The 22,458-nt window shown below is 38.9% G+C and overlaps 1 protein-coding gene across 1 annotated transcript in view; it reads right to left on the bottom strand.

The window, feature by feature from the left end:
- Window positions 1-22,458, bottom strand: part of SPOCK1 (SPARC (osteonectin), cwcv and kazal like domains proteoglycan 1) — a 264,963-nt gene that overhangs the window by 42,155 nt on the left and 200,350 nt on the right. Inside the window, exon 6 of the mRNA XM_030229277.2 lies at window positions 15,526-15,640. Within this exon, the coding sequence (XP_030085137.1) occupies window positions 15,526-15,640 (115 nt within the window). The remainder of the gene's footprint in view (window positions 1-15,525; window positions 15,641-22,458) is intronic.

Genomic DNA, 22,458 nt, shown 5'->3' with positions numbered 1-22,458 from the left:
AATAAATGGATTTGGAACCTTTCCCAATTTCCAGTGTACTTTGAAAACTAAACAATTATTTGACAATGATTTCAAATATCAGAGGTATTTTAAAACATATTCAGGAAGCTTCAAAAGACACTTTTCTCAAAAAAGTGAAAACATGGTCTTGCATAATTCCCAGGCTGGTGATTTTCAGGTGTGAGATAAGAAGGGAAACATGGTAATAAGCCTTTGAATTCATGCACAAATCCTGCATTTGTTAACAGGATGTTACAGGAGCAAACGTGTTTGCTCTTACATTCCATGTTAACAGTGGTTAACATCTTTAGTGTAGCTATGGAAACATACCAGCAAATTATAGATAATCCTAATGTTCTAAGAAGATAATTTACAGAACCCTAAACATATGTAATAGTGATGGAGATCCCTACAAATTGGTATGAACTGAACTGCTCTAAACTCTTGTTCTTACAGAGCTGGCTTTATTTCTGTTGAAAGGAGAGGACATCAAAGCTCCAGGATGGGTCCCTCTGACACAAATCAGCCCTGACTTTAATGGAGCTCTGTGGATTTGCAGCAGGCAGAGATCTTGGCTGTCTGATTTTCCAACTGACAACTCTCCTGTATGGAGAACTCCACTGACAATAGGAATTCCCTACAATCTCCACCAGACCTCAGTGTATGGTACAAGCCACGAATACTGAGAAATGTAAAGTCTAGTTGAAGTTAAACAGTTGTGAAAAGACAGAAAAAAAAAGAGTTTTCAGTAATGATAATAGCACTTACTGTATATTATATATGCTAAATACCTCAAATCACTTTAGTGAAAAAAGCCATTCATTTCCTTTCATAATATGGTCAAGAGTAATTTCTGGCACAGAGAAGTGAGAATCATCAGTGCAGCTTTGTGGAACTGATTACCATGTACTTCAACAGAGACCAGCAAATGCTATTTAAGGAGCAATTTGAATCACTGATGTGGTGATGCAGGAGCTGGTTATGTCTCCTTGATGTGGAAGGATAAGCTGTCACAACACTGCCAATGCACAGAGCAGCTATGACCTATCCTTAAATTACTCCAGTGCAGGACAGAAATGGAAGTTTGCTTTCATGTCCTTGTGCTGGCTCCTTTCCAGCCCGGTGACAAGGACATCTGAACACCATGTGAGCACATTCCCCCTGAGCAGGACCAGGAAGGTTTAATGGGCATCTCCTGAGACCCAGGGAAATGAACAAATGCCTGAGGGACAGGATGTTAAGGGATAAAAGACTATGGCATGCTCACACCAGGTTCATTTAGCCTAATGCACTGTGAGGGTGGGAGAATGTGCTGTTGTTATTCTCCAGAAACTTCTTTCAACTTCCTGTGATTTCTTCACTATTTAGAGCTGAGATAGATCAAAAATATGAACAAGAAACTAAAATTCCGATGCAATGACAAAGTGTCTTTGAAGCACACCAGGAACTCAAAAGCTTACATAGTAAGCAGAGTTACAAGGAAAAATCATTGCTAAAAGAAAATAAAGAATATCATGAGATGCTACTGCACTCCTTAGGAGAAAACATTATTACTATTATTATTATTATTATTATTATTATTATTATTATTATTATTAACAACAACATAATAATATAATAATAATAATAATAATAATATAATAATATAATAATATATAATAATGTTATTATTATTTCTGTGCTGCAGAAAATGTAGTTTGAGATTATCAAAATAATTTCCAAATTGGGATTGACAAGCTGAATCACTGCAATACTGACATTTAGCTCGTTCATTTCACAGTGATGTCTCTGCTTCAAAAACTGTCAGATTTCATTTTTTAAAGAGTTTTTTAAAAGGTCTTTTACTTTACCATGAAGAATGACGCCCTTAAATCCTGACTCTTGAGTCCAGTCAGTAAACTAATAAATCAATTATTTGCACAGTACTGGTTTTGGGGAAGAAGGCCAGAAGAAAAGACAAAGAAGAAAAGACAAAATACAAAAGTCAGTGCAGAATCAAATGGAGAATGAAAGAGAACAAATATGGGATTTATCCACAGGACAGACAGAGCCTTACAAGAAACTGTCTTCTATTCCTAAATTATATTTAGAAATGTATGGGGAAAGGCAGGAGAAGAAACTTTGCTGTGAGTGGAAAAGTTGGCAAGTGGCACAGCCCCGTAGAGAACCCAAGAACTGCAGCTTGGCAAGAGGGCAGACGGTCTCTGCAAACTATTCTAACACTTCTTGGCAGAAGACAGCCATTAAATAAAGGGAGAAGTTGGTCTTCAAAATCTGAAATTAAAAGCATGTGCATGACACAACGGTCCCTGGAGCAAGGCAGGTGTCTACACAAAAAAAACTGGAGAAGAGCCCTCTGGAAATGCAACTGAAACATTTTTCTGTAGAGGACAGTAATTCTTGTTTTGGAAAGCAGATGAGTACAGCAGTGGAAGCTGGAGCTTTAAACCTCTGCTGGAGGTTTCCTGATGTGTGTGAGTCCTGGAGCTGGGTCTGCACTTGTTCACCTGTGCATTACAGTGAATCCCAAGGCAATGAGGCTGAAGCCATTAACATCAGCAAAGAGCATAAACAACTCAGGTAAAGGGGTTTGGTGACACAAAGTGTTAAAGTGCCCACAACAAGAATGTTGGTTGGTATTTAACAACAGCAAGAGGGACTGAGTTAAGAACGTGGCCAAACACCTAGACTGTGTTTAGTGATATTAAAATTATGCAATTTGTTAAGGACTTTCTGTAGCTAGGCCATGTGGCATCCTTCCAATTCCATTTCTTTATGCAAAACAAATAATTTTGCATAGATTTGCATGTTTCTAACAGGAGAAGAGACTTATTAACAACATAAATTACAACTCACTTCTATTTAATTCATTATCTTGAATTAGCTGATGAGTGTCCTCGAGCCTTATCTCTGTGTTTAGACACTAACAGAGCACTTATCACTGTGGCATCAATGCCACTCTTCAGCCTTGATCTGGAGCCTGGGATATGGACTCAAAACAGTCAGCTGTGAAATAAAGCAAATTGAATTTTCCTTTGTATAAGGAGGAAGGTAAGTCATTTGCAGAAGTCCAGGGCATTCTGTTCTATTAAAATAAATTTCCTAAAAGTATTGAATCCTGTAACTGCTTTGCCCCAGAGCATTAAGAGGAATATTTCCAGTAGAATGTGTGCACCCAGCTGCTTTGCAGACACCAGTCTAAATTTGAAACCAGTCCTTTACAGCCAGCTAACAAACTGCCCATAAAACCAGCCAGCTGGCTGGATCTCTTCTGGCTACTTTCTTCTCCTCTTATTCATTGTGACCTACAGCTAAGGATGTTTTTCACACTGCAGACCCATGGAAAAGGCTCTCATAATCTTGTTAAAGGCTGGCATACTTGACTTGCACTACAGAATCCTGCATTTGTCTCCTCGGGGAAATAAACATTTTAAAGAGCCTTTGGACTTCAAAAATGCCTTAGACAAATACAATGGCCACCCTAGTAATAAGTGAATCAGTTTTCTGCTTCTCACAAAAATGTCTACAGCCAGGAATTTGGACTTTATGTGCCCTTATACAAACTCATCTACAATTTGTTTTTTTTTTTTTTTTATTGCTCACATGTTCTCAAGGGAAAGCAATTTCTCTTTCAAGCAGCAGTGACTTTAGGAAGTCAAAGCATCCAATTGCTGGAGGAGGGTTTACTTTACCTCTCATCACTGAAACCCTGCTGTGGAATACAATCTGTTTTCAGAAGAGCAGAGAGGTGAAGGACAAAAACAAATGGCAATTACTCAAAGCCTGTGAAGAGCTTGGAGACTGGTATTCTCTTGCATCTGAATTAGGGCAAGAAAATACATTGGTCAAAATGTTGCCAAGGATAATGCTCTGACACTGAGCAGACTGGAATTTGTCTTGCTGTCATGGAGAATATTAAGCAATAATATAATACTATGTAACATTTGCATTTATGGCTGCTTTTTAAGAAAGACTGAACCAATTTGTTAACTCTCCTTTAGGACAGATATTTGGCAAGGACACGATAAAATATTCACAGTTTGAATGCTAGCTCTAATTCCATTATTTCATGATTAAAATATTTCTTGCTACTTTCAGAACCTTGCCATACCAATGAAACAAGCTTCTGAATTTCCCCCTAGACTATCTACTTGAAAAATAACTGCATTTCAGTCCAAATTCATGGAACACTTTTCTTAGGGATCCCACCAGTCCAAAATCTAATACATTTAATCCATATTTGAAGCACCAGGAGAAATAAGCCACAATATTTTTCACTATCATAGCTGCTAGAAAAGCACTGTCTTTAGCATTAGTAAAAGCAAGTTGGCCTAACAATTCTTCCATGAACACAGTGACTCTACCACAGAGAACCTCAAACTCATATATATCTGCAAAATTTCCAATTACAGAAAGTGGAACTCCAATAACAATTGCAATATTATTAGGAATTATTTACAAACTTAAGGTGTAGGTATCTACAAACAGAAGCACTTCTTGTGACATCTGCTGATAAAAATGATGCCCAAGCAAACAGAAACGTGTTTGGAACCTGGTAGCAGATGCCATAAAATAAGGAAATAATCTCTTTGTATAGGAAGTTAAATGTAGGAGCAACTTTTTGGCCTTCACTAATTCTTAGAATGTGACACACGAGTCCAGGCTTGCTTAAAACATAAACTGCATTAATGTAATTCAGTTTCCCAAGGTCAGGAGGAGTTTATTTCCAAAGCCTTGCTCTTAACAGTGCTGTCATACAACATGAAATAACAGCACCACATATCAGCAGGTCCTGAATTTCTTTTGAAACACAAAGGCCTGACAATGAATCTGCTTCTCAGGAGCTTAATATATTGTTTTCACTTGCATCTTCTTTATTGTAGCTCTTTCATACCTGTACTTCAATTGCACATGGCATCTTTCCTTTATTGAGGGCTGCAGTTAATCAGCTGGTTCCATAAAGCACCACATAAATTCTGTTTTATGAATTCTTTGTCACAAGAATGTAGCCAAATGCCTCATGTCCCAAGACTCAGCAGTAACACATCACCTTTGCACAGCCTTGCAAAACCATATGGAAATTACAGCAGCCCATGAACAGAAACTCCTCAATCACCTTTACTGCAATAGGGATGGTAAGGAAAAAATAGAAACCAGTGATGTTTAACAGACATGTCTTAAAAAAGAGTGAGGAAAAGAAAGAGAGAGAAAATCAGCCTGGGTATGAGTAGATAGACATTTGCAAGGTTGTCTTTCAATGCAAGAACCTTGGCAGTGTGAAGTGCTGCCATGAGCTCTCATTTTCCAAAATCCCTTATGAGTAGCAGATGTCTTTCCCCTTTCCTCAGATTCCTCATTCATTTCACACCCTAAACAATATGACTACAAGAAAAAAAAATCTAAAAAAATTATGTGCAAAAGTACTTTATTTTTTACTTAATGCATACTGAGAGAATTGACTTAAAGCTGTATTTATATTATCATTTTAATACCTATACAAGGCTTCTTTCTCCCTTTAGCTTCTCCAAAGTAGCTGTGACAAATCTTTTCAGTAGTGCTGTAGAGTGAACTTTTAGGAGACAGGACTTCTTATGAGGTTTTTGCACCAAGCACAAAGAAGTCTGTGACAGGAGTGGCTCAGCTCTAACTGAAGCAGTGAAAAACTCACTCAGTCTCCTATTTCATCTTGGAATTCTCTCTGATAGACCACTGCTGATCTGAATAAACAAAAAAAAGCCCAGACAAAGTCTTACCAATGCCCTGTCAAGAATTGCAGTATTTCTGGAGATGCCCCTCCTGGCATCCCTGAGGTTTAAATGTCTTTCTCACAGCCCAAAGCTGCTCACAGTTATTCTGTGACCAGCAGCACAACTGGGGCCTTTCCTCCTCCAGACATTTCTAACCAAGGAGCACTTAGATAAAGCAGATGTTCACATTATTACACCCCAAGTGTATAATTATGCACTTTGTGCTAATGAACTTCTTCCCATTTCTATTGCTCCAGCTCCCAAGGACATCCAATTGAAAATACTAAAAGGAATTTTTTTAAGAAAAAATTAAATACTGTCCAGTGTTTTCTGCAAACAACTCATTTTTTTTTGGCATAATGTAAACTGAACAGATAACAATTCCTTCCACTTGCTTGTTTATTGAAAAATCTATTTTAATCATTTATTGCCTTCAGGGTAACAGCATTCTCAAATGCACTTATTCCACACACTATACAGCATAATCCTCATACAATTAAAAAAATAAATCAAAACAGTTAAAAGTTATGTTTGCTGGTAAAAAACCTGTGCTTTAAAAATTCTGGTCTGTATATATATATATATTTTAAACTTCCTATTGCTCATGGGGTTTTACTAAATTGAGGAAAGTTATTAATATATAAGCTTCATGTAACAGTCTCAAATGTACAATATCAAGATTTCTTTGAAAGATATTTTATTTGTAATGTCCAGAATGCTAGTGTCAATATTTAAAATGAAAAGGAAGCATGATATATAGTTCATAAAACTGGTTAGTTTTGTGCCTTTGGCAATTTCCCTCAAACTGAGTCTCCACTGCCCACCAATAATGTAATTTAGAGATAAGAAACTTCATATATGAGATGCTTCTTCCAGTGCCTCTGCAGCCCATCAGGCTCAGAGGAAAGCACTGCAAATTTGGGAAGGATTTTTTACACAAGCCAATCTCTCTGCACTTTGTCTCCAAAGTCCCAGTGCTGAGGTATCACTCCAGCACACCTCCTGCTTGGAGCTCATGGAAGATACTGAATTCACAGGGATGGTTGCAGACCTTGAGTTTTCCGTGCATGAAACCCAATTTTGTTTGGTCCCATCCTGAAAAGGGGAGATGCTTCAGTGTCAAAGTTACTTCTGGTGTTTTTCCTGGCTTTCACTTCAACCAAACAGCTCAGGTAGAGCTAATTAATCCCTTTGTGAGAACAACAAAACAGGCACTTTTTCTTTATAGAACTATTTTTTTTAGCCACACCTGAATGTTATTGTATAACATTACCAGAGGATGCAACACACCTGAGAAACACCTGGGCATTGCTTCTTCCCAGCGAGTTATTGCAGAGATAAACAACCATGTACCAGAAGGGTTTGGAAAATCAGGATAAAGACAGAGATATGGATATTTTGTTGTCACTTCACAGTCCCAAAGGAGCCCTAATTCTGGTGGTCTCAACCAGCATGGCATCCCTTTTGCTTTTCCTTTTGCACCCTTAACTCTCCATGGACATTTGCCACCTTTTCAAGAACTGAGAGCTTAAATCTGAATTTCAGTCATGCATGATCAACGAGGCATTTGTAACATGCAACTTGCTGTCTGGAATGACAGTGACATGATTTTATTTTACCCAGTTTTCATTTTTCCTGCTGACAGGGATTTCCTGATAAGCAAGTACTTGCTGCTACAGACCATATTTAAAATTTGGACAATTTCTGGCTGTTGTCTGTGCCTGATAACACCTGAGCCCCAACTATCTTTGTAAACAAATAGAAAAATAGGTCACAATGATAGTAAAATCACCTTCAGACAAGCAAGATGGAGCCAAGACTATAAATTATTCAATCCAAACACATACTGATATCATTGTATATTCTCATAAAGGAAAGTGCTTCCCTATAAACACAGCCTTCTAAACTATTAATGAAATTGGAATACAATATTAAAGAAATGTTGTTAAGACTAAGTTTGAAAATCAGCACAGATTGCTTAGAAATAAGGTTAGCCACTCTCTATGTTACTATTAATTAGAAATATTATAAAGGTTGAATGCTAGCAGGGTCTAAGAATTTATAATTCAGCTCCAAATTTGAGATCTGGCTGTTCAAGCTAATCCCAAGGACTGCTCCAGAGAGGCTTCATCAGAAAACCTGCAGGGAAGGCCAAACTGCAATTTTCAGAGACCAACCCAGTTTTTAGAGTTTGTCCCTGAATCAGAAAAAAATACTAAATGTTGAAACATGGATATTTTAATATTTGGGGCATAGGGTCTATGGTGGTTGCCTAGAAGCTTCTCCATCATTTATTTTTTGTGTTGCAGGATATTTTAGTGCTTTCATGTGGATGTTGGACTCCAGTTTGACAGAGATGGACCTGAGCAAAATCATTCAGATTTTAGTAATTTAGTAAAGATTCTCATTCTAGTCCACATCTAAGACAGCTACTTCAGAGAAAACAGATAACATTATTTTTTGATTTACATGCAGTCCATTAAACTGAATTACTAAAAAATGCAATTCTTCAGAGGCAAATTAATGTAGAAAGGTCCCTGTTGGGTCAGTGGAAGCTATAAAATATGCAAGGATATATATTTGAAATGAGGTGGTGATATCACAAATGCCATCTTCCTTCTCCTGCACTAATAAAGAATTAGAAATTGAAAAAAACCAAGAACTAATTTGCCACAATGCTGCATAAAAAGTTACAACCTGTCTGGAATGATCAATTAATCTCTAGGCTAACTCATTTATACCTCTAGAGACAGAATAACTTAACCCAAAGGAACTGGCTCAACATTGTTGATGGAACTATTCCAGATTTATACTGGAATAAATAAAGATGGAATTTAGTCCTTAAGATACCAAAAGGAAAAAAAAAACCCAAACAACCAATTAATTGGAAAAAGATGTATTAGAAACACCAAAAGTCTTATTTTCCCCTGTGTTTTACTGAAAAGGTGTGGGGCTTTTTTTCCCTCTCACACTGGGATGTTTTAGCTTAACACCACAATGATATGCACTATAATTTATTTCATTGTCAGGTTTCCAGAGATTTTACAAACTTCTTCTTGGAATAAATGTTACGGAAATATTCCCAAAAATGCATAAATCAATATCCATGAGAAAAAGCTATATGGAACCAGTCTTATTTATTTGATTTTGTTTATGATGAGAGAAATTTTAGTGCTCTAATTATCATTATCAGCACACAAACACCTGCTGTTACTAGATGGTGTTTCTATTAACACGATGTGCCACTTCAATAGTTTTTTGTTGGCAATCCAAAATCAAATTACTTCTTGTCTGAAAATTATTGTTACTTGCTGACACAAAGTGTTTACTCTGTCTGTCATTTTCTAACCTTTTATTTATGCCAGAAAAGGAAATCAATAGCCATTTTAACTTTTTTTTTTTTAAATGCTGTTTATGAAACCAACAACCATTGAGCTGTCCCAATGTGCTCTTACTGGTTTTGTAGGTTTATGCATCCCAGCATCCTTTGGGATCCTGTATCCTTTGTGTGTCCAGGTGGGGAGTTGTCTGCAGGGTCAGTGATCCAGGTGATGCCCACACTGCCCTTGGGACCTGTGGTCCTTTTAGATTTGGGCTCTGTATCAAATTTAATGTGGAACTGAGCAATCCACAGCTACTGGTTACATGGGTGAGACCCACCAAACCAAATTTTTCAATTTTATTTCTATTTTAGGAGGTGACCACTCCAGGGGAAGGGGTGAAACCTGTATTTACTGCTAAGCCTGGGTAAATGCACTGCTATAAATGCTTGAGAAAACATAAGACTTGACTCAGCCTCAGAGAGATGCCAGGGATTTAACACAACCTTAAAAGTTCTCTCTGCAAAGATTTCAAAGGGATTGAAAAGAATACCCTACTGTTTTTAACATAATTACACCACAACACAGTTATTTTTATGCAGTTCCTGTCTCCTGCTGTCTGGTATTAGTCTTTATTTAGCAATGATGAGGAATTATGTCTCATGTCCTGGTTCAGCCTTGAAAATTGTGTCAGGAATTTTGGCTCAACGTGATTCTCTTGCCATGACAGCCTGTTAAAGAGATGCATTTACCAAAAGGGCAAACCCTGCTGACAGGGATGATGCTCCTGCACTCAGCATCCTCTCAGCAAGCACCTGAAAGCAGCCAAGTGCTGCCAGCTCCTCCCTTCTGTCAGTGCTGCCTCTAAAGCAGATGTTGTCTGCTGTATTTTGGAGCCGGCTAGAATTTGATCAAATCCATAGAAGATCATGCCAAAAAGTGACAGCTAGTCAATGGATGGTATCATCCCTAACTTGTTATCTGTCTGGGGCCTGCTGCAATCAATGCTTTTGTGCCAAGTTCCAAACCCTTAGAGCCAGATCAAAACACAACATTTCTACAGGGGACAATTCTGTCTCCTTTTCAAGTTCCCGTCAAAGCAGCCTTCACATGGGCACCTGGGTGCTTTCTGTGCATAACTGCTGAAAGCCCAAAAGATATTTTAATTCATACTCCTTGGTAAAAAAAGCATTAAGGTGTCACAGATCCAAACCTAAATTTACTCTCAGGCCTAACCAAGTTTTTTTGGCTGATTTTCCCTTATGACACAATTATGATGGAAAACACAGCAACCTGAGAATTTACATTTCATTTCCAATGTATGAATACTTTGCACATATAATTCAGAACCTCAGTATGGGAATACTGAATGGTGGTGAAAAATCCAATAGTATTTGCTCAAGTTGAAAAGTGATTTTAGATTTGATGTTTGAAATCTCTCTATATTCCTCCTTGGCAGAGCTTTGAGCTGTTAAATTGTACCATTTTGGGTATTTGCACCTAAATGCCAAAATATGGTGCTGATATACTGGTGCAAGAGAAATTTAGACTTGGTTATTCAATGATGAAGTTTGCAATTCACATTATGTGCTGTCCAATTATACAGTCCCAGTCAGTTGTATTTGGGAACAGGAAAAAACACGACATTAATTCTATATCTGGCCTTTCCCCCATCAGCTCTTGCTTTTGTCCAGTGCACAAAAGGAAGATTCATGTGAGGTCAAGCAGCAAAACAGCCCTCAGCCACCACTGCTTTGCTCTTTCCTCTGATGCTTGCAAGAGCTTGATTTTGCTGGCTCAGTCTTGGAGCTATTGGCTTTTGCTTCCACAAGGAGTGGGTGACACAAAGAGCCATCCATGAGGAGCAGGGGGATCTGTCCTTGCCTGCTTCCTGACTTTCTTTAATCAAATATTCATTGGGTGCAGTCACTTACTTCACTACTCACAAACAGTATCTTGCAGAAGTGAAAAAAAGTGAATCTTTCATGCTCTGGAGATGCTTTTCCATGCTTTTGGAATAAAGACTGATCTACTTGTGTGAAAGCTTGCAGGCAAGGAAAATTGTATTGGTAATAGTAATTATTATTTACAGAAACTATGGAACTCAGATTTACTTGAGTAAGCTCATTCCATCATGTAACAAATTAAAAAACTGAATTGCAGTACTCACACAGAAAATTTTGGAGCAAAAATATCAGATCCTGCATAGTTTAGAGCTAACAAATCTTTATTGATGAAGTCCAGAAGAAAAAAACCCAAATGGTTTTCATGAGATATACTAAAGCTTTGAAACCTTAATTTTGGAATGCTTTTCTTTTATCATTCCCAGAGTTTGAGACTCAAGTAAGTAACTTAGAAATCTACCTGGAAATTCAGTGACAGAAAGAGCCTTTTTTCAAAACTAAAGCCACAAAAGGAAGCATTTCCTGATGAATCTGCACCAATTTCAAATCAACCATGTTCATGACTCACACTTCATCTTCATAAACTTTAAAATTATGTACTCTGCAGTTATGAAAACCTGTGAACAGCAATTTGAAGCTAAAATATTTGCTGAAAGTGGTTTTCAAGACTTTAAATTCTTTTAGTTGTCAGTCATTCAGACATAAGAAGTGATACAACTCATTTGGGAAACAAGACTGTGGTTTCTTCCAATGAATTTCATGCACTGAGTGCTCTTTTTATATAGGAAAGGAACATTAGACCTTCTCATCCATCACACCCAATACAGCTGGTAGTTAAATGCTACAATTTATACCCTAAACAATGTAGATTCTTGATCAAGCCTGCCAAGACCTATTCTGCAACTTAAAAATGTTCCCTAGATTCTCCTTAGAAATTTAAACAACACTTGGCATATTTGAATACATTTCCTTCTGCCTACTGACCTTATATTCCCCTCATCAGGATAACAGAATTTCCTTAGAAGTTGCCTTGGGCATTTCTGCAAGGTCAAAAGCACACAATGCACAGACAGGGATAAACCTACTTTGAATTACTGCATCCACTCATGCTCCAGTGGTTCTGCAACCCTGATGGCAACAAATGAAGTCTGGAGTGCTGGGAGTACAGCACTTTGAAAGCACAGAAAGGGCATGGTCAGAAAGAGCCCTGACAGGCTGTTAAACATTTACCACCCTGCCTGAGCACCTCCACCACTGACACAGACCAAACAGCAGTCACAGAGCAAGGGGGGAAGCTGACAGAACCACATTATTGCAACCACAAATTCACACCTGCCAAGAGACAGCCCAGCCATTGCACTGCGTTGGTGTTTTGATAGAATGAACAGCACATTCAAGGCAAGAATCTCTCCACTTGCCAGGAGGTTCTGCAGAGCTGAAACAGTTTGTTTCTTATCTGAACTTATTTAGGGAGGGTTTTTTGGAAGCTTCGTTTGGTCTGAAAATAAGTTCTGCTTGCTGAAGATTCAACTTCCTATTGCAAAAAGGTACCTGAGAACCACCAGCAGACAAGGTTCTGTGCCTTAAATAATTTCTGTCACTTAGAGACAGAAATCACCAGAGTTTCTAGTCCTTTACTTTTGTTGAAATTATAGCCTTATTCATTTTACAGTACTAAATCAAAGGGCATACACACTCTGGAAGGGCAGCTGACCTCAGGGCAGTTTAAAGCTCAACCTCTGTCTCTGGGTAGCCAAGTTGAAAATCAGCAGCTATCATAGAAGCATATTGTAAAGCTGGGATACTGCTGTGAATCATGAAGCATATCAAGTGTTTGGATAAATCAAAAAAATCTAAATGGGCTTAAACCAGCAAAAAGTAAAAGCATCAGGGCTTGTCTTCTTTTCCAAAATCTTCCATTAATACCTTCACAGAGACCTGTTTTCTACCTCTTAGACACTGATTCAAAATTCCATTTAAGAAAATGAAGAACATGATCCTGCCATCTCCTCAAAGATTTAACTTTATGGTAGAAAGATTTTATTGTTGTTACTCGCCATCAAAGGTAATAATTCTGGTGTAGTTTTCTTTTGCTTGCATTCGTGCTGTGTTATTAATGTCTCCATAGCAGCAGTTAGCATTGCAAAAGGAATTCCAATTTTTAACATGATTATTAGTCTTCATTTTCATTCTCAGAGCTGGGATGTTTTTGAAGGAGCTCAGGGAGGAGGAAGGAATAAGACTCAGACACCACAGTCCATTGTTACCTCTGAGCACAAACACTTAGATTGCTTTCCTTTGATGCTGCTGCCAATTTTATTCATGAGCATATAAAAAAAGGTCATGACATTTAGAATTACACTACTTTGGAAATTAAATGTTCCTTTAAATTTTTAATTTCTGGAAGTAATTTATCATGGAATAATATTTGAATATGGTTGAATGAATGTGTAAAGATTAATGCAAACTTTCTTCAAACTGCAAGTTCACAAGCACATATGTTTAACCTTGTTGTGTAATAGGCATAAAAACGTTGATATGTGAGCCTGGAGAGCTGCATTTCCATTTTGCTGGAAGCACTTGCACTGTTATTCTCCTTAGTATTTTTCCACTGGCATGTCTGTATAAGGCATGAGCTTTAGCTCTCAATCATTTTCTACTTAACATTATACTTCACAAACCTGGCAAACTAAAGGAGCAAAAATGAATCCCAATGGTCTGCAGAGTTTTTTCAGAGTTTTATGTGAGAAATCAAACTACTGATTTTTAGGCTAATTCAGCAATATTAATGATATTATTGTAGCAGATGGGAAAATAAAATAATTTAGTGTGAACACTCGAGAAAGCACTAAGATACCACAACATTCTAGTTAGAAGCTCCCTACTCAGAGATTTGGGGATCTGACAAAGAGGAGATCTCTGAAGTGCTGTCATGGCCAGGTATGGGGAGCCCTTTGTCAAGGAATGGGCTTGCCCATCTCACACACAGGCTCATCAGATGTTTAGGCTGGGCCTTCCAGATGACTGAACCCAGCACTGCTGTGTCACCTTAGCCATTGGTCAGGGCTTATTTCTCCAAAGCCAGCTGACACTCCTTGTTCAGCAGAAAAAGGAATCTTACAAAAGGCAGCAGCACACTCTTGAAATTTTTCTGTGGTCAGCAACTAGAGTTCATAATTTTCTCATACCCTAAGGAAAGCTGGCTGGGCCCCAGGCTGCAAGGGCAGACACACACAATTCCAAAGCCCTGTTCAGATGCTGCTAAAATTGCACCTGCATAAAACTCATGCTGGTGTGTAGAATTTACTCATGTTTTCTCATGGAAACTCCTGGGAGCACTTTGTGGGAAGACTGACAAACTCTGAAATATTCAGACTGAGACTCCATTGCACTCAGTGGGTCAACTAAAGAGACAAAGTCTGAAGAAAGGAGGCTGAGGAAGATACAGGAAGTCTTTAACTGAAATATTACTGGCACATTCAAAGATCCAGAAGAAAAGCAAGTTATAGAGCACCTATGTTATTGATTATTTGATTCTCAATTCCAAATATTTTTCTGTACATTTCAGTTAATAATAATAATAATAATAATAATAATAATAATAATAATAATAATAATAATAATAATAATAATAATAATAATAATAATAATAATATATAATAATAATAATAGTAATATCCTTGTCACCAGGGCAATGGCAGGAACATTGCTAGTTCAAGTTGGGCCTCTTGGAAAGCCCTTAGGAAAGTTGCTCTGCAGATCACCCAATTCATTAAATTAATGCTTTGTTGGCTGGAGTTAAAGTTTGAGTCAGGCAAAACAAAAGCCTGGCTTTCAGAATACACATACCCTGTCAAATTGCATTTATCAAGATAAGGGTTATTAGAATCTTTTTTCTCTTGTGTGAATGAAATTGTAAGCTTGAAATGTCACTGAAGATTTATTAATCTGATACTCTTTCTGATAAGGGCAAAGAAATAGAAAGGGCAGAGAAAAAGAAATATTTCTTGTAGCCTGATAAGGACTACAAGAAATAGAAAATATGAATAAGGCAATTTATCAGTGGGCATTCTGTAACCAAAGGACTCAAGCCACACAAAGCGATAGTACAGTTATATATTGATTTCAGAACACAGCCATCTACAACACTTGGTCAAAGTTTGAGAGTGGTGCAGAAAAATATCTGCAATTTTCAAAAAATGATATTAAATCTGAATTTTCAAACTGTAGGCTGGAGTAACACTTGTTCTAGAAACTAGATGGAGGCTGAAAATATATTTTCTTTTCTACTTTCTTTTACAATTTTTTAGTGTTTCAGCTCCTTAGCCAGAATTTAGTTTTCCTACGATACTCTTGCAAGTAGAAGTTAGTTCTGCAGCAATTCAGGTGTTTGAAAGCACCACCTGTTTAGAAGATGATTAGTTGCACCAGAGCTCTTTCTCAGAATGCCTTACATAGAAAAGATGCCAGTTAAGAAAAGTCTTTCTTACATTTTTATAAGAACATAGCAAGAGCCAAATCATCTGCCATGATTTCATTAGCAGTTCAACTTACCAGTTTTCTCTGTCTTGTGTTTTAAACTTTCAGGTCCTGGCAGGCAGGGGCAGGGCCCTTCACATCGAGCTGTGATGGTTTTGCCAGAAGTACAGGCATGGAACTCCATCTTGCACTAGAAGTATAAAAAAAAGCAAGAATACTTGCTTTTAGGACAAGATATAAAATAGGAGCTGTCAATAAATGAGAAATTGTGTTATCATTAATGACATTGGATAGATTGCAAAACTTCAGTCTCTCCTGCAAATACTTTTATAAGCTAACACTGACTATTCCTAGCCTTTGTTGTTTGCATTACCTGCATTTTAGTTCTGACTTTCCTCCAAGAGCTTTGTGCCTGTTGCCCTTTCCTCAGTGACTGCCCCATGGGTACTTCCCCATTCTGTGCCCAGCAGCACCAGTGGCTGGACACTGGACTAATGCAGTAATAAAATGAAGTGAAAGAAAACAGCACAGAAACACAAATGTTCTCTTTGGCTTGATACCCAGTGAACAAAATTCAGCTCCATTTTTTGTCCTCTTCAAGCCCTGCTTTTACAAGACCAGAATCCAAGGGCTTTTGATACTCAGGGGAGTGCTGCCTGTGGTGCCCAGGCTGGAGCTCCTCCCTGCAGGGACTGCCCCCTGCCAAGAAAAATGGGAATGCTGGGCTGCAAAATCCCTTTGATCTGAGTTTTATTGAAGATTATCATTCATTTAAAAGCAGGCCAACATGTTTACTCAGTGGGACACGACGTGTTTTGACACAGCTGAAGGACACAGAGCCTGAGACCATGGTGTTACCATGGAGGATGCAGTGGGCAACCAGAGCTCACTGGGCAGCAGCCACTGCTGAAACCCAGAGCATCATCCCCTGTAATTCTGGTACAGGGGGAGCCACGAGAACAGAGCAGGATGTTGTTACAAGATAAACACCTCCTGCTTTGAAAGTACTGCAAACATCTTGGCTCTGCCTGTGTTTGTTTCTGTTCAAAGGGCTCATCGTGGCCCAAGCTTTAATCTAGCAGCAGGGGACCATTATGCTGTGCCTACATCCCATTCTGTGGGCATTCTCCCCCCACCATCCTCAACTTCAATGCATCAGGGTGATTCTATGCTCTCTGTGATGTCCTGCCCTTCTCATCTAGAAAATGCAAGGCCACACACAAGCTTGGAACTGTGCAAGCTTAGCTTGTACTTTACACCAATTTGTCCCAAGACTGAAGGGAATATATGTACTTATTTTTCAACTGTTTGCTCCATAAATACACTTTGCTCAGAGCACAAAGACAAGAGAGAGCACATCAGAAGGAAAAGAGAACAGGAGAAAGGACAACACCAAGTGCAGTCCTGAAGGCAATGACCTTCTGCAGCATATTTTGATAGTCGATGTGTTATTGAGAACACGGGCATAAATCTTCTTCCTGCAGCTGGAGTTGATAATTTAATCCCTTACAGAACATCAATTACTTACGTATTTTATTATGCATAAAAAATGTAAATTATGTATCTAAGCATTAGCAATTATACTTCAAATACCAACCTTTAAGATGGCACCAGCCTATTTCAAGCCCGTGCAGTTAAGAAAGGAAGAACTTTATACTTAGAAACATCAAGGCAAGTTTTTCCTCAGCTTTCCAGACAATTGATAAAAATGACACCCAAAAGGCTAAACACAAACCAAAAAAAGGAACTGCTTAAATGGGTTGTATTATCTGAGGGCAAGGAGGAGAGCCCAGCTTGAAGATCACAATGCTGCAGTTATTACTCACATGTGAGTAAGATTACACCCATGATCAACCGCACTATATTCCCACCGTGCTTGTTTGGGATGTTTGGTGTTGCGGGATGAAGATTAAAGAATTCCATCATTTTAAATATTAAATTAGGATAATAACTACTAACTACTTTTCAGCACCTAATCACTGTATGTAGCTTTTTATTCCTTCCCTAGAGGAAAACATGGAGATCTCTTAGTTTGCATGTGATGGTGTTCTTACTCATTGTAAAAACCTACACAAGTAGCTCAACTTTGGATTTAATGACTTTGCCTAAGCCTCACTAAGTGATATTCAGAAGCAGAGTGGCCACAGAGGATGTCTTGTGGAGCAATAATGACTTTTTTGATTATTCTGCACTGGATCTACAGCATATGAGGAGCCTGCTGGCTTTCTCCAGACCATGGACAATAAAATGATACACAGTGCTTGGAAAAGCTCTCAGTCTTTCACACCAAAAGGACATTATACATTTTGCAGACATGAGTCACAAAGCTCCTTGCAGTGATTGTGCACAGGACTCCGTGGGAGCAGCCCCACATTTGGGGCCAGTCCCTCTCATTTCAGGGGCTTCATTTTGCCACTGATATGGTTGGATATGCCTCACCTCTCTGCTGAGCTGCTCTAGCAGAGCTCCCTGGGTCGTGCAAGCTTTGTATTTTTCTGCAGCCTCCCTGGTGTGTGAACTGCATTTGTTTACTCTGAACCCCAAGGCCCACATAAACATCTCTAAACTATTTTATTGCAAATGGAAAAGCAGCTCTGTTATTTGTTGCTAAATGTATATGGAGATCAATAAAGTATATGAGGGGAGAAATGGTTGAACATATTCATGGAAAATTCATAAATTAATTTATTCAACTAAGATGTGGGAAATTACTGCAGAGTGTGTTTTGGTTAAAGTGTTCCCCTGAGAATCCACTACTCCTATAATGATTCCCTCTTTATTGTCAGTGAATCCACAGCAATGTGTTTTGCATAAGCATTCACATTTGAGGGAGAAAGAAAATAGCTACATCAAATTTATTCCTAGCTATTTTATTCTTGCCTGTGAGTCTCCAGCCTCCAGTCCCTGCTAGAGGAGAATCTAGATTTTTATTTGTCTTTAATGATATAATAAACCAGTGTATCTCTGCCTTTATTCTGGCTTTCAGCTTCTGGCAGCCAGGTTTTGATCTAACCTGCAAGTAAGTAATCCTGTGGAATAAGTTACTGTGATCTTTCCTGCAAGGGTGTGTGTTTGCCTACTGAATGTGTTCATGGACAGCCTGGTACAGCCCAGGGTATTAATGCTGTCAAGAGTTTTGCATCCTGACACAAGCAACTCATGGATTTGCCTGAAAAGCAGCCATGTGCAGCAGCACATCCCAGCCCTGATGGCACCTTTCAGTGGCAAAGCAGGGTGATTGAGATGTAACAGGATGGCCCAGGGGGCCTGGCACATCCTGTGGGATTGATTCATAAGCCAAAAATCAATAACTGAAAATTTCTTGTAGTCACATTAATTTAGGAGAAAGTGCTAGGTTCCAAACTTCTGCTGCCTCTATTGTTAATTTCATGTGAATTAAACAGGAGGGTATGTAGGAATTAGCAGACAATACACATGACAAAGATAAACATGAAATCTCATTTGAGAAAGAGTGAGCACTGAAACAGGAGGTTAAATTTTATAGTATACTAATTAAGCATTAAACTCCTGAGATATTACATCATATTAATGTCAGTGTCTCTAAGCCTGTTGTTGAACAGTGCTCTTGCCTGGAAGACACTGCATTTTTAGCACCCTACAGCTTTTTACATTTCCACCAAGAATGATTTCAGTGTTTGTTTTATGGTGCATCTTTTGTTCCCTCACAATGTCTCTTCGAAACTACACATACAAATAACAAAAGCTCATTATTTTCTACCTTATCTTTTACCCAGTGGCTGCCACAGGCAGAAGCTAAAATTTCCTAAAATTATAGCATGTATGTATTTGTAGTCCAGAGTTTCTTGATATCAGTAGTGTTCCCTACCTATCTGTCTTAGCAGATAATTAGAATCCATTGGAATTCAGACACCCCTCTGAGAGGGGTTGTTTGTTTACAAGCTTTAGAGCTGTGCCTGCCATTGCTTCCTTAGCTGGGACTCTTATCACCATTTTCTTTATAAGCCTCTCTTTCCAGTTTTCATCAGATGGAAAACAAAATACAGTATTTGGAACACACTCAGATCAAGTGTGGGGTTTTTTAAAAAACTTCTCACAATAAAAAAAGATTCAGTATCTTTTCTACAAATCCCAAAAGAAATGTCAGATGGTGCACTCCCATTGCAACCTGCTGAACACATACATTAGGTTTTAATGGGAATTCTCCAAACTTTTCAGGCTCTGTAAAACCTGAAATCCTGAAATAAGGATTGAGAGACAGCAGTCAACCACATGAATTCCTGCTCATTAAAAACCAGACACTAATGTGAAGTCTGGAGGTGAGTCTCAGATTCTGGGCAGAGGACAGGGCTGTGTGGTCCCTCAGCACTTCCCCTCCCTGCCCTGGGTTCTGCTGCCTTTTTGCTGCTCTGCAAACCAGAGCCCCCCTGTCCTGGGTGCTGGGAAGGAGAGGGGCAGCCCTGGGACACAGCACCTCAGTGGGGGCACTGAGAATGTGGGCCAAGCTCTGTCCCCAGGACTGGCCACCTGGGCAGGCTGTCTGGTGCCATTAGTGGCTATTCCATGGCCAGACCAGCCCTTGGTGGCTGGTGCAGTCATCTCATTTTTCTGGCACCCTTCTGCTCCCAGAGCACAGCTCCCCACTGCCAGGCCTCCTGCCCTGCACAGGCATCACTCCAGGATGGGATTGGCTCCTGCTATGGCAACAAAAATTAAAGGGAGGATGGTGGAAAAAATAACTATAATAAAAACACACCATTTTTCCCCTCTTACAATAGCTACCAGGTGAGCACACTTAATCTTTGCAATAAAAGCTGTACAAAGACATCTTAAAATCCTGGAGCTCTAATTAGGAGCTATGTTCTCCTTAGGAGAATACATAGTTGGTTTTGATATTAATGGGAGTTATGCATGCATACCAGTGAAGGAATAAACTCTAATTAACACAACCAATCTATTGTGTAAATACATATTAAAGGCTTTTAAAAATGTGTGCTAGCTCTAGCTTTGAAGAAGATGTTATAGCTGATAGGCTCAGAATTTCCCCTCACTGCAAGGAGTGACGTGAAGGACCTTGTTATATCTCAGGTAAACAACAAATATTTGAGAATATCATTGCACATGTAGCTGACAGGCTGGGGGTTCATAATCTGCTAGAAAAAGAGAACAGCATCCAGGTGAGGGTCAGGAAGAGACCCAGGTCCCAGGACACTGTTATTAAAGGGGCTGAACAGATTTATGCAGCCAAATGCAGTAACACCAAAAGATCTCACACAGCAAAGCTCCAAGGAGCAGAAACTGGTCCACACTGCACAGCTCTGCCCTCTGCAATCCTGCAGCTCTGATGAGGGACAGCTGCAGGACTTTGCCCTCTGAGTAAAATTAGCAGGAAACAGAAGGAAACCATGAGACCCCAGCAATCTTTAAATACCAGGGTAAATCAGGCAATCACATCAGCAACTGTATGTGCTCCAAGCACATGGCTCAGGTCCTTAAGATCAGAATTGCCAGCTTTAAGATTTTAAAATGAAACAATTTTTTAATGAATAAATTTTTAGCTGCTTTTTTTGTTAGATCCCAGCCATATACAATCAGAAAGTGACATGTTTTTCACAAGTACAGCATAATAGTGTTTAAACCACAGAGTACCATCTTTAGAGCAACAGGAAAGTCAGAAGCTTCATCTTCCAAGAAGAACCAATTGATTCTTTTTCTGAAAAGAAGAAGCTGATTTGCAATTGGCAGCAATCATGCAATTCAGGATGGCATTAATTGCATATTTTGTGGCTTTACAATATAATTAGAATGGTACACACCTCTCTATAAAGAGCTCTCTATGAAGGATCAGCTCTGCTCCTAAGCAGAGCCCATGACTTGATAAACAAATAAAGAAATAAAAAAAAAAATTCATAAGGTAAATATTTAAGACTTCATTAAAGAAAGAAAAAAGAAGTTTTCCAAAGTGACTGATGGCTGAAGAGTTGGTAGGATGACTGCTTGTAGGCACGTTGAACCATCTCAGTGTTTGACTGGCAGGGCAGCAAACTAAGCAAATGATCCTGTACTCGTGTTGCTGCAAACTGCCCTTACAGCCAGAGCAGAATCAGCTAATTTGGGGACTTCTGGACAGACCACCGAAGCACAAAATTCAGTTTTAATACAAGGCACATTGCCCCAAGAAACAAGTGGCAATCAGCTCAATGTGAAGCAGGAAATTCTAAAAAATGCAGTTGATTGCATGAGCTGGATGATATGGCATTCAAGGTCACAACACCACGTGGAGGTGAAGGACATTCAAGGGACCATTTATTAATGCAATGTGACAATGAAAACAAATGATTTCCTATTCTGTGATCAAGCAAGAAAATAGTTCCAGGCACCAAAATCTACTGCATCATAAAGAAATTGAATTTGTTTTTACAAGTAATTTAGATGCCAGTTCTGGAAATACCTAGGTCAAGGGGGGGGGCAGGGGAGGGGGTGTGGGCATCTCTCAGTTGCTTTATCATCTTGTAAGAAATTTGGGTCTTTATTGGAGAAGTACAGACCAAACAGAGCTGGAACTTGACACAGAAGTCAATGCATAGGTTGTAACATTTGTGCAATGTTGATTTCACCTTTTCCTTCACTGGCTGATGAGACCACAATGAGTTAAATGGGAAATGAAGACAAAGCACTTCTGTTCCTTATATAAATAAAGACACCCATCCTCCCTTCTCACTGAGATTTAACACAAAGCACCAGCCTGGCTTAGATCTGCAAACCACCCTGCTCTCCTCCCATCCTCCTCCTGTTTCATCTCATGCAAAGGCTACAGCACTTTGATTTTGGTGACTATTTCAGAGTACCAAGGTCGTGTTCACACTCTGGGCTGTACCAGCTGGTTCTTGTGCACAAAGGCAGGAGTTGAGATGCTGAGGAGATGATGCACAGTCACCCAAGCCCATATTCTACACTCTGTGTATTTAGTCACAAAAGCTTTTTCTGCTAAATGCTGTTTTTCTGCTCTGCTGTTTCCCTGCAGGATTT

This window comes from Serinus canaria, chromosome 13 (assembly GCF_022539315.1).
Source record: "Serinus canaria isolate serCan28SL12 chromosome 13, serCan2020, whole genome shotgun sequence".
Lineage (NCBI taxonomy): Eukaryota > Metazoa > Chordata > Aves > Passeriformes > Fringillidae > Serinus > Serinus canaria.
Note: the sequence above shows the minus strand (reverse complement) of the source record. Positions and strands in the feature narration are given on the sequence as shown.